The sequence below is a fragment of the Barbus barbus genome (genome assembly GCF_936440315.1).
Source record: "Barbus barbus genome assembly, chromosome: 25".
NCBI classification, from domain to species: domain Eukaryota; kingdom Metazoa; phylum Chordata; class Actinopteri; order Cypriniformes; family Cyprinidae; genus Barbus; species Barbus barbus.
Window position 1 is genome coordinate 13384043 of NC_136753.1, and position 18025 is coordinate 13402067.

At 35.5% G+C, this 18025-nt stretch overlaps 1 protein-coding gene across 1 annotated transcript in view; it reads right to left on the reverse strand.

Annotated features, from left to right (window-relative positions):
* The window catches only part of LOC306845378 (BTB/POZ domain-containing protein 8-like), a 50606-nt gene that overhangs the window by 30742 nt on the left and 1839 nt on the right, over nt 1-18025 (reverse strand). The window contains exons 2-5 of the mRNA XM_079378147.1: nt 17437-17595; nt 15723-15902; nt 15441-15574; nt 15126-15243 (exon numbers count right to left, since the gene is read on the reverse strand). Of these exons, the coding sequence (XP_079234273.1) occupies nt 15126-15243; nt 15441-15574; nt 15723-15902; nt 17437-17540 (536 nt within the window). The 5' untranslated portion in view covers nt 17541-17595. The remainder of the gene's footprint in view (nt 1-15125; nt 15244-15440; nt 15575-15722; nt 15903-17436; nt 17596-18025) is intronic.

Here is an 18025-nt window from a genome sequence, read left to right on the forward strand (position 1 = left end):
GAGAACTCTGATAAGTTTGAAAATGTTCTCCTCTGTATAGTGTATTGTAAATTCATGGAATTAATAACATATCCTCAGACTGTATTGTTCTGTGTATGTAATTTTTTATGAAGTGTTTTGAAGCTGCTCTTAAAAGATAAAAAAAAAGAAAAGTGTTATTTTTTACTGTGACTTTAATACATTGCCATTAAATCACCGTTCAAGATATCCTAAATCCGTCCGCAATGTAGTATCTTCAGTATCTTGGAAGCATGTGAAAAAATGTTTGGTGTGAATTGTTGGTTTCTGCTTGGGAGGAGTATGAATTTGTTTACAGCCCGTTTAAAAAAAAAAAAAAACACATAAAAAAAAAAATAGCCGATTTCCTGTTGGTCGTAGCTAATGACTGTAAATTAGAAAGTTGTCCGGATTAATAAGAACAATTTATGTACCGAGTTTGGTGTCTGTAGCTATCATTATATATATATAATCATTAATAATTATATACCATTTAATGTTGATGAATATTAATTCCAAAATGTGTTTATATATTATTACATTTTAAAGTTAATCTTTTGAACATGATTATTTTTCTAACATTAAAAAGATTAATAAATGCTTTAAAAAAAAAGTTCTTTGTTAGTTCATACTATCATGGAAGAATTAACATGCTGTAAAAATATATTTTTCATTGTTAGTTCACGTTAATTAATGCATTTCCTAATGTTAAGAATTGAGACCTTATTATAAAGTGTTATCAAAATCTTTAATGATTTATAAGCATTTTTTAAAGATTTTAAAAAAACAGACCCTCTCTCTCTCTCACCCACTGCCTCAATCCACACAGTCACTCACACAGTCACTCACAGCCCACCCCACCCCCACCCCTCACTCAGCTGCAGGCTGACAGGACCTCTCACTCAGAAGCATTATATCAACTCTCTGATAGTTTTTAAATTTTCTCCTAAGCATAGTGTATTGTAAATTCATGAAATTAATCACATATTCTCAGACTGTATTGTTCTGTGTATGTAATTTTTTATGAAGTGTTTGGAAGCTGCTCTTAAAAGATAAAAAAAAATAAAAATTATCTTTTTTACTGTAACTTTAATAAATTGCCATTAAATCATCGTTCAAGATATCCTAAATCCGTCCGCAATTTAGCATCTTCAGTATTTTGGCATCATGATAAAAAATGTTTCGTGTGATTTCCGTGTTTCTGCTTGGAGGAGTATTAATTTGTTTACAGCCCGTTTTAAAAAAAAACCCACATTAAAATAAATATAGCCGACTTCCTGTTGGTCGTAGCTAATGACTGTAAATTAGAAAGTTGTCCGGATTAATAAGAACAATTTATGTACCAAGTTTGGTGTCTGTAGCTAAAACTAACCCCCCCATTTTTGACAAAAGGTGGCGCTATAGAGTGCCTCTTCCACGCCCGTTTATGAGCTTTTTCCAGTGTCTAACTATCATTAATACTCATATGTGTGTTGAGTTTCATGACATTCTAAACATGTTATCTGCCTCAAAATCACCAGAAACGAATTTTCAACTTTGACACGTTGCCATGGCAACATAAGTTTAGATATCAATATTGCCTTCACAGTTTTACATCGGCCGTGTTTTGACATTATTCTGGTGAAGTTTGAAGCAAATCGAGTAAAAATAAGATGCTGAATTCAAAGCATTTTGAAAACGACACACTTCCTGCAGCCAGTTGGTGGCGCTATAACTTTCAGTCATTATAGTCACATCTATCCGATCGGCATCATACAACGAACAAATCACTGAAGTTTGATCAACATCATACAATGTATGTGGACGTTATTAGGCATTTCCTGGGTCTCATTTTTCGCCATAACTTCATCGCCTCGCCACGGGCAAACCGTTCGACATATCAAAAATATCTTCGCAATTTAGCGTCCCCAATGTCTTGAGATCATGTTCACCGAGTTTGGTGGCAATCGTATGGAAATCCTCAGAGGAGTATATCAAATTCCAGAGCATGCGCTTTTTAAACAGCCCTGAATAGCCGACTTCCTGTTGGGCGGAGCCTATGACATGCTGCGCGGAAGTTGTTCAGCTCAATGAGTTCTATATGTGTACCGAGTTTCATATGAATACGTGCAAGTATGTGTGAGCTATACATCAAGTTTTCTGACAATTTTCCAGGGGGCGCCGTAGAGCCCCTGTGCCACGCCCGGGTCCCAGCCTCAGCGGCGTCCTAATGGCCGCAGGTTCCAATGTGCGTGCCAATTTTCGAGAGTTTTCGGGCACGTTAAGGCCCCCAAAAGTGCCCGGATGATTGAAATAAAAAAAAAAAAAAAAAAAATATAGCTGCGAGCAGCGATGACGGGCCCAAGCCGCCAGTGCATACGCCACCCCGGTGGCATCGAAAAACGGTGCCCAGCGAGCACACACAATACAGTAACCCTCTGGCAGTTTGGTTTTAAGGGATACGGCAATTAAAGGGTTAATCCAAACCATCAACTCTGTGAAACACAGACACACAGAACAACATATAAAACTTTAAATTCTGTCAAAATATATTTTTCATTGGTAGTTGATGTTAGTTAATGCATTTACTAATGTTAACAAATGAGAAATTATTAGTTACCAAAGCTTTTAATGATTTATAAGCATTTTTTAATGATTTATTTTTCCATTAACAAACATGAATAATTTTTACTAACACAAATAAATAAAGTAAAAAATATATTGTTAATATTTAATGTTATTTGTGAATTAACCAATGTTAAAAAACAACATTATTTAACTGTTGTTAATTTACATCATTAATAATTATATACCATTTAATGGTGATCAATATTAAAAAAAATTAAAGTTTTATCTTTTGAGCATGACTATTTTTCTAATATTAAAAATATTTTGTTCATTGTTAGTTCATTGTAAGTTCATACTATCAATGAAGAATTAACATGCTGTAAAAAATATATTTTTCATTGTTAGTTCATGTTAATTAATGCATTCCCTACTGTTAACAAATGAGACCTCATTATAAAGTGTTATCAAAACCTGTAATGCTTTATAAGCATTTTTTAAGGATTTTATTGAGAAGTTTAAACAGACTCACTCTCTCTCTCTCTCTCTATCTCTCTCTCTCTCCCCCTCCACACTCACTGAACTCACACAGTCAGTCACCCACCCAGTCACCTACCGCACACATTAGAAGTACAGTGACAGGATATCTCTAAGTTTTAAATTTTTCTCCTAAGCATAGTGTATTGTAAATTCATGAAATTAAGCACATATCCTTACACTGTATTGTTCTGTGTATGTAATTTTTTATGAAGTGTTTGGAAGCTGCTCTTAAAAGATAAAAAAAAAAAAGTTTTCTCTTTTTTCTGTAACTTTAATAAATTGCCATTAAAACACTGTTAAAGATATCCTAAATCCGTCCGCAATTTAGCATCTTCAGTATTTTGGCATCATGAGAAAAAATGTTTGGTGTGATTTCCGTGTTTCTGTTTGGAGGAGTATGAATTTGTTTACAGCTCGTTTTTAAAAAAAAACCACATTAAAATAAATATAGCCGACTTCCTGTTGGTCGTAGCTAATGACTGTAAATTAGAAAGTTGTCCGGATTAATAAGAACAATTTATGTACCGAGTTTGGTGTCTGTAGCTATCATTATATATATATAAACATTAATAATTATATACCATTTAATGTTGATCAATATTAATTCCAAAATGTGTTAATATATTATTAAATTTTAAAGTTTATCTTTTGAACATGACTATTTTTCTAACATTAAAAAGATTAATAAATGCTTTTAAAAAAAATGTTCTTTGTTAGTTCATACTATCATGGAAGAATTAACATGCTGTAAAAATATATTTTTCATTGTTAGTTCACGTTAAATAATGCATTTCCTAATGTTAAGAAATGAGACCTTATTATAAAGTGTTATCAAAATCTTTAATGATTTATAAGCATTTTTTTAAGATTTTAAAAAACAGACCCTCTCTCTCTCTTTCTCTCTCTCACCCACTGGCTCAATCCACACAGTCACTCACACAGTCACTCACACCCCACCCCACCCCCACCCCTCACTCAGAAGCAGTGACAGGGAGCTCTCACTCAGAAGCAGCTCTGATAGTTTTAAAATTTTCTCCTCTGCATAGTGTATTGTAAATTCATGAAATTAATCACATATCGTCAGACTGTATTGTTCTGTGTATGTAATTTTTTATGAAGTGTTTGGAAGCTGCTCTTAAAAAAAAAAAAAAAAAAAAAGAATTCTCTTTTTTACTGTAACTTTAATAAATTGCCATTAAATCATCGTTCAAGATATCCTAAATCCGTCCGCAATTTAGCATCTTCAGTATTTTGGCATCATGAGAAAAAATGTTTGGTGTGATTTCCGTGTTTCTGTTTGGAGGAGTATGAATTTGTTTACAGCCTGTTTTTAAAAAAAACCCACATTAAAATAAATATAGCCGACTTCCTGTTGGTCGTAGCTAATGATTGTAAATTAGAAAGTTGTCCGGATTAATAAGAACAATTTATGTACCGAGTTTGGTGTCTGTAGCTAAAACTAACCCCCCCATTTTTGACAAAAGGTGGCGCTATAGAGTGCCTCTTCCACGCCCGTTTATGAGCTTTTTCCAGTGTCTAACTATCATTAATACTCATATGTGTGTTGAGTTTCATGACATTCTAAACATGTTATCTGCCTCAAAATCACCAGAAATGAATTTTCAACTTTGACACGTTGCCATGGCAACATAATTTTAGATATCAATATTCCCTTCACAGTTTTACATCGGCCGTGTTTTGACATTATTCTGGTGAAGTTTGAAGCAAATCGAGTAAAAATAAGATGCTGAATTCAAAGCATTTTGAAAACGACACACTTCCTGCAGCCAGTTGGTGGCGCTATAACTTTCAGTCATAATAGTCACATCTATCCGATCGGCATCATACAACGAACAAATCACTGAAGTTTGATCTACATCATACAATGTATGTGGACGTTATTAGGCATTTCCTGGGTCTCATTTTTCGCCATAACTTCATCGCCTCGCCACGGGCAAACCGTTCGACATATCAAAAATATCTTCGCAATTTAGCGTCCCCAATGTCTTGAGATCATGTTCACCGAGTTTGGTGGCAATCGTATGGAAATCCTCAGAGGAGTATATCAAATTCCAGAGCATGCGCTTTTTAAACAGCCCTGAATAGCCGACTTCCTGTTGGGCGGAGCCTAAGACATGCTGCGCGGAAGTTGTTCGGCTCAATGAGTTCTATATGTGTACCGAGTTTCATATGAATACGTGCAAGTATGTGTGAGCTATACATCGTGTTTTCTGACAATTTTCCAGGGGGCGCCGTAGAGCCCCTGTGCCACGCCCGGGTCCCAGCCTCAGCGGCGTCCTAATGGCCGCAGGTTCCAATGTGCGTGCCAATTTTCGAGAGTTTTCGGGCACGTTAAGGCCCCCAAAAGTGCCCGGATGATTGAAATAAAAAAAAAAAAAAAAAAAAAAAAAAAATAAATATAGCTGCGAGCAGCGATGACGGGCCCAAGCCGTCAGCATACGCCACCCCGGTGGCATCGATAAAACGGTGCCCAGCGAGCACACGCATCACAGTAACCCTCTGGCAGTTTGGTTTTAAGGGATACGGCAATTAAAGGGTTAGTCCAAACCATCAACTCTGTGAAACACACACACACACAAAACAACATATAAAACTTTAAATTCTGTGAAAATATATTTTTCATTGGTAGTTGATGCATTTACTAATGCTAACAAATGAGAAATTATTATAGTTACCAAAGGTTTTAATGATTTATAAGCATTTTTTAATGATTTATTTTTCCATTAACTAACATGAATAATTTACTAACACAAATGAATAAAGTAAAAAATATATTGTTAATATTTAATGTTATTTGTGAATTAACCAATGTTAAAAAAACAACATTATTTAACTGTTGTTAATTTACATCATTAATAAATATATACCATTTAATGTTTATCAAAATCAATTCCAAAAGGTGTTAATATATTATTAAATTTTAACGTTTTATCTTTTGAACATGACTATTTTTCTAATATTAAAAATATTTTGTTCATTGTTAGCTCATTGTAAGTTCATACTATCAATGAAGAATTAACATGCTGTAAAAAATATATATTTCATTGTTAGTTCATGTTAATTAATGCATTCCCTACTGTTAACAAATGAGACTTAATTATAAAGTGTTATCAAAACCTTTAATGCTTTATAAGCATTTTTTAAGGATTTTATTGAGAAGTTTAAACAGACCCTCTCTCTCTCTCTCTCACTCTCTCTCTCTCTCTCTCTCCCCCTCCACACTCACTGAACTCACACAGTCAGTCACCCACCCAGTCACCTACCGCAAACATTAGAAGCACAGAGACAGGAGAACTCTGATAGTTTTTAAATTTTCTCCTCCGCATAGTGTATTGTAAATTCATGAAATTAATCACATCCTCAGACTGTATTGTTTTGTGTATGTAATTTTTTATGAAGTGTTTGGAAGCTGCTCTTAAAAGGAAAAAAAAAAAAGAAAAGTTTTCTCTTTTTTACTGTAACTTTAATAAATTGCCATTAAATCATCGTTCAAGATATCCTAAATCCGTCCGCAATTTAGCATCTTCAGTATTTTGGCATCATAAGAAAAAATGTTTGGTGTGATTTACGTGTTTCTGTTTGGAGGAGCATGAATTTGTTTACAGCCTGTTTAAAAACAAAACCCACATTAAAATAAATATAGCCGACTTCCTGTTGGTCGTAGCTAATGACTGTAAATTAGAAAGTTGTCCGGATTAATAAGAACAATTTATGTACCGAGTTTGGTGTCTGTAGCTATCATTATATATATATAAACATTAATAATTATATACCATTTAATGTTGATCAATATTAATTCCAAAATGTGTTAATATATTATTACATTTTAAAGTTTATCTTTTGAACATGACTATTTTTCTAACATTAAAAAGATTAATAAATGCTTTAAAAAAATTGTTCTTTGTTAGTTCATACTATCATGGAAGAATTAACATGCTGTAAAAATATATTTTTCATTGTTAGTTCACGTTAATTAATGCATTTCCTAATGTTAAGAATTGAGACCTTATTTAATGATTTATAAGCATTTTTTAAAGATTTTAAAAAAACAGACCCTCTCTCTCTCTTTCTCTCTCTCACCCAGCTCCTCAATCCACACAGTCACTCACACAGTCACTCACACCCCACCCCACCCCACCCCCACCCCTCACTCAGCTGCAGTGACAGGGAGCTCTCACTCAGAGGCAGGCTGGCAGGGAGCTCTCACTCAAAAGCAGCTCTGATAGTTTTTAAATTTTCTCCTAAGCATAGTGTATTGTAAATTCATGAAATTAATCACATATTCTCAGACTGTATTGTTCTGTGTATGTAATTTTTTATGAAGTGTTTGGAAGCTTCTCTTAAAAGATAAAAAAAAAAAAAAAATTATCTTTTTTACTGTAACTTTAATAAATTGCCATTAAATCATCGTTCAAGATATCCTAAATACGTCCGCAATTTAGCATCTTCAGTATTTTGGCATCATGATAAAAAATGTTTGGTGTGATTTCCGTGTTTCTGCTTGGAGGAGTATTAATTTGTTTACAGCCCGTTTTTAAAAAAAACCCACATTAAAATAAATATAGCCGACTTCCTGTTGGTCGTAGCTAATGACTGTAAATTAGAAAGTTGTCCGGATTAATTAGAACAATTTATGTACCGAGTTTGGGGTCTGTAGCTAAAACTAACCCCCTCATTTTTGACAAAAGGTGGCGCTATAGAGTGTCTCTTCCACGCCCGTTTATGAGCTTTTTCCAGTGTCTAACTATCATTAATACTGATATGTGTGTTGAGTTTCATGACATTCTAAACATGTTATCTGCCTCAAAATCACCAGAAACGAATTTTCAACTTTGACACGTTGCCATGGCAACATAATTTTAGATATCAATATTCCCTTCACAGTTTTACATCGGCCGTGTTTTGACATTATTCTGGTGAAGTTTGAAGCAAATCGAGTAAAAAGAAGATGCTGAATTCAAAGCATTTTGAAAACGACACACTTCCTGCAGCCAGTTGGTGGCGCTATAACTTTCAGTCATAATAGTCACATCTATCCGATCGGCATCATACAACGAACAAATCACTGAAGTTTGATCTACATCATACAATGTATGTGGACGTTATTAGGCATTTCCTGGGTCTCATTTTTCGCCATAACTTCATCGCCTCGCCACGGGCAAACCGTTCGACATATCAAAAATATCTTCGCAATTTAGCGTCCCCAATGTCTTGAGATCATGTTCACCGAGTTTGGTGGCAATCGTATGGAAATCCTCAGAGGAGTATATCAAATTCCAGAGCATGCGCTTTTTAAACAGCCCTGAATAGCCGACTTCCTGTTGGGCGGAGCCTAAGACATGCTGTGCGGAAGTTGTTCGGCTCAATGAGTTCTATATGTGTACCGAGTTTCATATGAATACGTGCAAGTATATGTGAGCTATACATCAAGTTTTCTGACAATTTTCCAGGGGGCGCCGTAGAGCCCCTGTGCCACGCCCGGGTCCCAGCCTCAGCGGCGTCCTAATGGCCGCAGGTTCCAATGTGCGTGCCAATTTTCGAGAGTTTTCGGGCACGTTAAGGCCCCCAAAAGTGCCCGGATGATTGAAATAAAAAAAAAAAAAAAAATAAATAAATATAGCTGCGAGCAGCGATGACGGGCCCAAGCCGTCAGCATACGCCACCCCGGTGGCATCGATAAAACGGTGCCCAGCGAGCACAAGCATCACAGTAACCCTCTGGCAGTTTGATTTTAAGGGATACGGCAATTAAAGGGTTAATCCAAACCATCAACTCTGTGAAACACACACACACAGAACAACATATAAAACTTTAAATTCTGTGAAAATATATTTTTCATTGGTAGTTGATGTTAGTTAATGCATTTACTAATGCTAACAAATGAGAAATTATTATAGTTACCAAAGGTTTTAATGATTTATAAGCATTTTTTAATGATTTATTTTTCCATTAACTAACATGAATAATTTTTTCTAACACAAATGAATAAAGTAAAAAATATATTGTTAATATTTAATGTTATTTGTGAATTAACCAATGTTAAAAAACAACATTATTTAACTGTTGTTAGTTAACATCATTAATAAATATATACCATTTAATGTTGATCAAAATCAATTCCAAAATGTGTTAATATATTATTACATTTTAAAGTTTTATCTTTTGAACATGACTATTTTTCTAATATTAAAAATATTTTGTTCATTGTTAGTTCATTGTAAGTTCATACTATCAATGAAGAATTAACATGCTGTAAAAAATATATTTTTCATTGTTAGTTCACGTTAATTAATGCATTTCCTAATGTTAAGAATTGAGACCTTATTATAAAGTGTTATCAAAATCTTTAATGATTTATAAGCATTTTTTAAAGATTTTAAAAAACAGACCCTCTCTCTCTCTTTCTCTCTCTCACCCACTGGCTCAATCCACACAGTCACTCACACAGTCACTCACACCCCACCCCCACCCCCACCCCTCACTCAGCTGCAGGCTGACAGGGATCTCTCACTCAGAAGCAGTCTAAGTCTAACTCTCTGATAGTTTTCAAATTTTCTCCTCTGCATAGTGTATTGTAAATTCATGAAATTAATCACATATCCTCAGACTGTATTGTTCTGTGTATGTAATTTTTTATGAAGTGTTTGGAAGCTGCTCTTAAAAGATAAAAAAAAAAAAAAAAAGATCTTTTTTACTGTAACTTTAATAAATTGCCATTAAATCATCGTTCAAGATATCCTAAATCCGTCCGCAATTTAGCATCTTCAGTATTTTGGCATCATGATAAAAAATGTTTGGTGTGATTTCCGTGTTTCTGCTTGGAGGAGTATTAATTTGTTTACAGCCCGTTTTTAAAAAAAACCCACATTAAAATAAATATAGCCGACTTCCTGTTGGTCGTAGCTAATGACTGTAAATTAGAAAGTTGTCCGGATTAATTAGAACAATTTATGTACCGAGTTTGGGGTCTGTAGCTAAAACTAACCCCCTCATTTTTGACAAAAGGTGGCGCTATAGAGTGCCTCTTCCACGCCCGTTTATGAGCTTTTTCCAGTGTCTAACTATCATTAATACTCATATGTGTGTTGAGTTTCATGACATTCTAAACATGTTATCTGCCTCAAAATCACCAGAAACGAATTTTCAACTTTGACACGTTGCCATGGCAACATAATTTTAGATATCAATATTCCCTTCACAGTTTTACATCGGCCGTGTTTTGACATTATTCTGGTGAAGTTTGAAGCAAATCGAGTAAAAATAAGATGCTGAATTCAAAGCATTTTGAAAACGACACACTTCCTGCAGCCAGTTGGTGGCGCTATAACTTTCAGTCATAATAGTCACATCTATCCGATCGGCATCATACAACGAACAAATCACTGAAGTTTGATCTACATCATACAATGTATGTGGACGTTATTAGGCATTTCCTGGGTCTCATTTTTCGCCATAACTTCATCGCCTCGCCACGGGCAAACCGTTCGACATATCAAAAATATCTTCGCAATTTAGCGTCCCCAATGTCCTGAGATCATGTTCACCGAGTTTGGTGGCAATCGTATGGAAATCCTCAGAGGAGTATATCAAATTCCAGAGCATGCGCTTTTTAAACAGCCCTGAATAGCCGACTTCCTGTTGGGCGGAGCCTAAGACATGCTGCGTGAAAGTTGTTCAGCTCAATGAGTTCTATATGTGTACCGAGTTTCATATGAATACGTGCAAGTATGTGTGAGCTATACATCAAGTTTTCTGACAATTTTCCAGGGGGCGCCGTAGAGCCCCTGTGCCACGCCCGGGTCCCAGCCTCAGCGGCGTCCTAATGGCCGCAGGTTCCAATGTGCGTGCCAATTTTCGAGAGTTTTCGGGCACGTTAAGGCCCCCAAAAGTGCCCGGATGATTGAAATAAAAAATAAAAAAAAAAAAAAAAAAAAAAAAAAAAAATAATAATCCTTAGAAGAACAATAGGGCCCTGCGCCTTACTGGCTTGGGCCCTAATAATCCTTAGAAGAACAATAGGGCCCTGCGCCTTACTGGCTTGGGCCCTAATAATCCTTAGAAGAACAATAGGGCCCTGCGCCTTACTGGCTTGGGCCCTAATAATAATCCTTAGAAGAACAATAGGGCCCTGCGCCTTACTGGCTTGGGCCCTAATTACAGAAATTAATTACAGATGTACTTAAATAAAGGTATTTTTAAAAAATATAAGTACAATGTAAAAACATGTACACAATAAATTCATTGTACCAAATGATTAATTTTAATGCAAGTACACAGTAGTTAAGGCCACCTAATTTAAAGTGGGACCTATACTTTTTATATAAAAAGTTAATCTAACCAGTTTGAGGCAACAGGCCTGTATTATAAAACTACATTTAACACCATCTTCTACAGCAGCACAAGAATGATAAAATGCATAGATAATGCATATTTTACACATTTAATGCACATCCTTTGCTCTTCATTTGTTGCACCGAATCATAATTACGATTTCTGAAGCCATAAGTAGGCACTAGCCTGAAGGCAGCATTAGATACAGATGGTGACACTTCAGATGCTCTTATGTCCCCCATCTTCTCCCTCCCAGTCCTGCTTTATCTCTTTCTCAACCAACAGCCCTATTATTCTCCATCTGCCATAAAATAGACTCTTTTTTTCCTAATGTGTCACTTGCTCCTGGTCTCCTCTCAGAACAAACTGCAGCTCTTACAGTGATGAGTGACTGAGGGAGGCTAAAAATAACGCTTACAAAAAATTGTCTAATCTTTTTGCCTTGGCCAATTTTGTCCTCACTTGATGAAATGGATTGTGGCAGCGATGGATCTATTTCAGAGGAAGCATCTCCAATTGTTATCCATTTTGTTCATTTGTCAGACAGCCCTCAGATGTGCACTCCACTCTATTCCTTTTTCACAGCTTGATATCCATTCCAGTGATATGCTAAAAACAAAATCCCACTTTTGACACAAATTCGTAGAAGTGCTATTGTGGGTTCTATTTACTGGTTAGATTAGAAGCCTGAAAGTGTCACTTGATGATACACGCATTTATCCACTGACCAACATAATTCAGCAACTGTCAATGGCTGTGGATCACACTGTCAAATTAGATATGTCACAAGTTTAACTGGCTAATTAGATTTATTATTCCCTCTAAAATGTTTTAATGTTGTTTTATGTGAGAAAAATAGCAATTCAATTTGCCAGAGAAATGCTTTTTAGACATTTCTATTTGTAATGTTGTCATTTTAGTTTCAAATTAGAATAATAATAATAAATTATCTGGCATTTTCAATTATCTGTACATGATCTAATTAATATTCATAAGCTATCCATGCATAAAAGTTAAACACTTTAACTGGGAAATAAGATTTACTGCTCTCTCTAAAATATTTTAATGTTGTTTTATGTTAAAAAATAGCAATTCAATATTCTAAAGAAAAGTTTTAATTATTTGTACATGGTCCATTTAATATTCATAAGCTAGCCATGCGTGAAGTTCCAATGAGCACATCTGTGCAAACCAACCCAAAACGGTCTCCGCTAATTATTTAAAACAAAATGATGCTTAGGTACCTGCTTTATAATGAATGACAGCTGATTCTATAGCATTTCATTCTGAATGTGTGTATGTGTCTGTAAGAGGCACATGCTGTTTGTGTGTGATAAAAGATGATCCTCATCTCCTGGGAGATGTATGGCCAGATGAGGGAGGGTTGATGAAAGTGAATAAGAGATGAGACGGGGATTAGCAGTGCTGTTTTTGTGTGTGTATCCTGCAGTGAGACTGACAGATCTGCAGCAGTCACCTCAAGCTTGACATACTGATCAGGACTGCAGATGCCTTTCTCCATCCATTCAACCCAAACCCGCAGAGATGCTGCTACCGGCTGATGATGAGGGAGAGCATGTTGCTATAGTAACAGGTCATGGCAACTGCTCTAACCTCTGCAGCACCAAACAAAGGTGCTAACAGGACAATCAATGACAGGAAACTACACAGATACGACAGTGTTGTAATTCATCTTCAGAACATGACCTGTGTTGCACATGCATATCATTAGAGATTAATTACTACAGATTAGTGTGTATGCAAAATGTGATGTTTTGTATATTGGTTTTCAGTGCTAGAGTAGAATAAGTTAGTAAATGCAGTTTCCTTCTGATTAGCTTCACCTTTACTGCATCATGAAGGAGTAAACTGTAAGTCTGCCACCTTCTGGGCATTTATGATTTAGCAACATTAACTTGCTCCATTGAAGTCAGACAATCTACCATAGACTGAAAATTAGGGATGCACAGGACCAGGTATTGACTGATATCAGAGATATCAAGCTATATTGCATATATATTTACTGATAAATTGTGCATGCTAATTTTACCTACACTGTTATGATTAGATCTACTGTTAGCTCACTAAAAGCGCGATAATAATAATAATAAAAAAAAATATTATTTAAAAAAATATTATCTCAAAATGAATATTTATTTTTTGATACATTATATTGAGTTTGGAGTGGGACTTGTTTGTCTAAAAAAATGGTAGACCATATTTTGGGTGTTTGGCAAACTTGTTTGTGTGCCATTTTCTTTTGGTGCTGCTAGTTTTTTTGTTCAATTTTGTAACAGCTCGTAAATTTTTGAATGTTTCCATTAACAATAATATCCTTGATATCAAGTGTCTTGTGAGTGTTGAATCTCTGCATGAAGCACTGGTTCTGAGTGTAGAGTCAGAGTTTAGTGGTTAATTCTCACAAAAAAAGCAGTGAAAGTGAAAGAGAATGTCACAGCTGATGAAATGATAAACTTGGAATCTGTAAGCCTCTATGTAACAAGGGCCAAATGTTGAAAACCACTAAATTTTGAATTCTTTCAATTGTTTCCCTTACAAATGATAATATAAGCATTACAATATTAGAAAAGTTTATATTTTCACATGCATTTCCTTTTTAAAACGTTTCAGATGTACTTATGTCCATCATTTGCTTAACAACAGCAGCGCTTGGGGACAAATTAATCCACAGACTTCCATGGGCTGATGCTCAGGGGCCCATGCTGAGGAGGGTCCTATTTGCTGCATGATGCACCATGCTGCAATAATTATTTTAACATACTATAGGAATTTACAGTAGTAACAACTGCATTCTATAACCAAACTCACATCTGTACATTTTCAAGACTAACAAGCTCATTTTTGAGCTCATTTAGCTCAGTTTTCTGTAACAACATACAGTGTGAGAGAGCCACTCTTTGTTGAACACGGGTAGAGTAATTTACAGAGGTGTGGATATAATCTATGTGTCATCTGAAGATTTTAGATAAAGTCACAGTCTTCCACCAGAGCAGTTTCTCCGCTCTCACTCTGTTGTCAGTTAATGTGACTCACAAACTTAAGCCTCGACTTTTGTCAATTCAAATGTGATAAGCCTTTAGATTACTTTAATCACTATCACTATGATTACAGTTGATAGATCTTATTGCACATTCACACAGACAGAATTTGAGACGCTAATCTCTATCAAAAGCGACATTCTCCAAAAATTGCATTTTGCTGATGTTATCAAGGACTTTTCAGATGGAAAAACAAGGAAGGAAGGTCATGTAATTTGAATTTATTCACACTTTAAGACAAATTAAAATGTCTAGGAATTGACTAATAGCCTAGTGGCATTTTTACTTGGGGTAGGGAGGCCTATACTGCAACGCTGTAGCCCAAGAACCTCTGGTTATCCAAAGGCACCCCTGCTTGAGCTGCATGAACTTGTGTAAAGCCTGAGGATCATGTTAACCAATATGATTCGAGAACGTTTCAAAGAGCATTCTGTGCTTCAATGGAAGAAAAAAAAAGTGTCCTTTTTTCCACTGTATAAGGTTACAATGTTTTTAAAAACAATGGTTTTATGCCATAAGTTTGTTTTAAATTTTCCAATATTCTAAAATTTATTTTTAAAATAAATACTAGATTTACAAGCAAATGACAAAATTTATGCAAAAGCTGCTGAAAGCTGGTCAAGAGGATTTTACCTGTGCGCAGAAAAGACTCTATCTGCCACCTGGATGCTGATGTCAGACATATCAGCCCTCTGATACAGAGTCAAAAGATCTGCCCCAAGCCCTGATGTTGGCTCTAAATGCTCTGAACCTGACCAACAAACAGAAATTAAGCAGCATGAGTAACAACGCCACTACATGTAATGCTGGATCTTACTATTCACAAACAGACATTAGCACTAATGCAGCTTCAGTGGGCAGAACTGATCAATAAAGAATAATACGATTTCTGGATCAAATCAATAAAGAAAAAAGTATGTAAATTATATCTGGAAAAGTTGTCATTACCTGTGTCAGAGCTGACCTGAGAGTCAACATCATGGCCGTCTGCAGCAGTGCCGTTCTCTACCAGCAAGTGGCCGTTGTGTATATTTAAGGCGCTATTCTCCTTCACCAGGCACTTGTCTTCGGTGTACACCTTTCTGTTTCAGAAAGCACAAGGTATAACATGTTACCAAACACGCATAGCACAAGTCTTTTACAGACTGGTACAGGATTGATCTATGGTTTCATTTTACATTTTTAAATGCTATTAATTATAGTAATAGTACAGAAAATGCCATTATGTACTGTATAAAGTCCTTGAGGGCTGCAGGTTCAATCCCTTGCAGGTGGATGACAGGTGTAGTTGATTCGGTTCCCTGCAGGAGGTGAGGAGCTCGGGCCAGCAGCACCGCCCTGTGGGCCTTCAGCCGAACAGCAGAACCCACACACAGAGTGACGTCAGTCTCCTGCTCCTCCTGCAGCAGCCTGTTGGAGAAAGAGATCTTCATCAAAATAATATAAAAACAATAAAATAAACGAAAACCAACAAATTGCTCAGCACCCCTTGCTATTTTGCTGCAATCAGGTGTCAATACACAAGTAAACTAAGCAAAAATAATGTAGCCTAATGGTTGAAAATCTGCGTTGAAAACTAAAATTCTTCATCTAACACCACCTAACAACAATTTCACAAGAACTGTTATATAAACACACATTTCTATTCTAAGGTTCTACAGTGTAACAGAAACCTGTTTTTTTCCTGAGTTTAAAATATGAAAAAGTCACACTAAGAGATATAAAGTTATGAAATAAAGTCTAAATTATAAGAAATAAAAAAATAATAAAGTCACTCTGTGAGAAATCACAATTGTGAGATATAGGCTAAAGCCGCAATTACCTTTTAATTATTTTTTGCACACTTAGGCATAGACAGGCTTCTATAGTATTTCAGCATAAAAAGGTGTAAAAAGAAAAATGGAGGAAAAAGAAAGAAAACAAATAACAGACAAACCAGTGGCATTGGCAGTTTTCTATGGAGCTTGAAAAAGTAAATTAATATGATATGTCACGGACATTACATCTTATTTTAAACTTTATATCTCAGTTGCCCACTTTATATTTTACTGAAGCAGGCTTTCATTGTGTAGTAACAGCCTGACTTACTACACATTCAAACACAGCACCACTTAGTAACTATAAATCACAGTCACTGAGGTACTAAATCTCTTCCTTCAACTTCACATCCACATCAACGTCATTGTCAGCATCATTTTGGCATCTTCTGCTGCAGTGTGAAGAATTTAGGTGACCCAGAATCCAAAGTAGCCCTAGGCTTTTGTGCTGGGTGTTGGTGTGACTGCAGTCCTCTCTCCTCCAATGCAAGCATAGATAGATGAAGAAGAAGTGGAGAATGGAGTTGCATTTCCATCCTAACTAAAACTGCTGTTCCATCAGTAGTAATTATAGCACCAAGTGTGATGCCACAAGCTTACAGGTGACAAAAGTCTACAGAGCACTTCAGTTTGGAATGAAAAAGAGGATACTGCCTTTAAACAGCTGGGAAACACGTTTTCTTCTTTCAAGACTAGTGGTGCATGGAACAGTCAGCATCTCTCAAAAGAACAATATAGGGGTGTACCAATATTACAATTCTGGCCAATACTGATAATTTAGTTTACAATAATTTTATGATTTTTTGCAATAAATAATAAATGGACAACATTACAATTGTAATACTATTTTGTCTAAATAAATTAAAAATAAAACAATGAAAATGTCCTCTCTCTTTTTTAATTCCAAATTTTTAATTGGTAGAATACATGTACAGATAAAGCAAATGATCAGAGTTTGCAAATGAAATCACCAAAGGGAGTGGTATGAGCTGTGCAAACATTAGAGCAGGTTAGTGTTATTTGACTACACTGGTTGCTAAGAGTGCATCATATAACAACACTGATATTCCAGGCTCTGACAAGTTTTAAAAAAGAATAATCAAGGTCGTGTTAAAGCTCATAATTACCGGTTCAGATCTCTTGACAGAGCATTTGCCAATCGCTTCTTCAGCTGATTTCTGCATTTGCGCTCTTTAGCTTGGAACTCCCTGGCAGCCTCAGTGGACGACATGTTATTGCCAAACTGCTGAGCCCATACGTCAGCACATTACTGTGATGATAAACATCTGATGAGAGAAACAGGAAACACAATTCAGTTTTTAAACCACAACTTTACTATATCTATTCTACAACAATAAATGATGATAGTGATCCCAAATTCACCATTTAATGATGCTTTTGTCAAAAGTGTCCTAAAGTACATTTATAACAAAAACAGTCTTAGTGGTCAATCAATCTGGGCTTTGTTTTATTTGTTTATTTATTTTGTCATTGTTTAGTTTTAACTTATAAGGGTTATATAAAACTACTCTATAGGGGACAAAAAATATTACCCATGTGAAATGTACACCAATATACAGTGCTATGCATAAGTTTAGGCACCCATGCTAAAGTTGACTAAAAAGAGGAATAAAAAAATCATCTTTTGGAAATTGAACTTAATGCCTTAATTAAAAACATTGGGAAAAATCCAACCTTTAAGGACACCAATTTTCT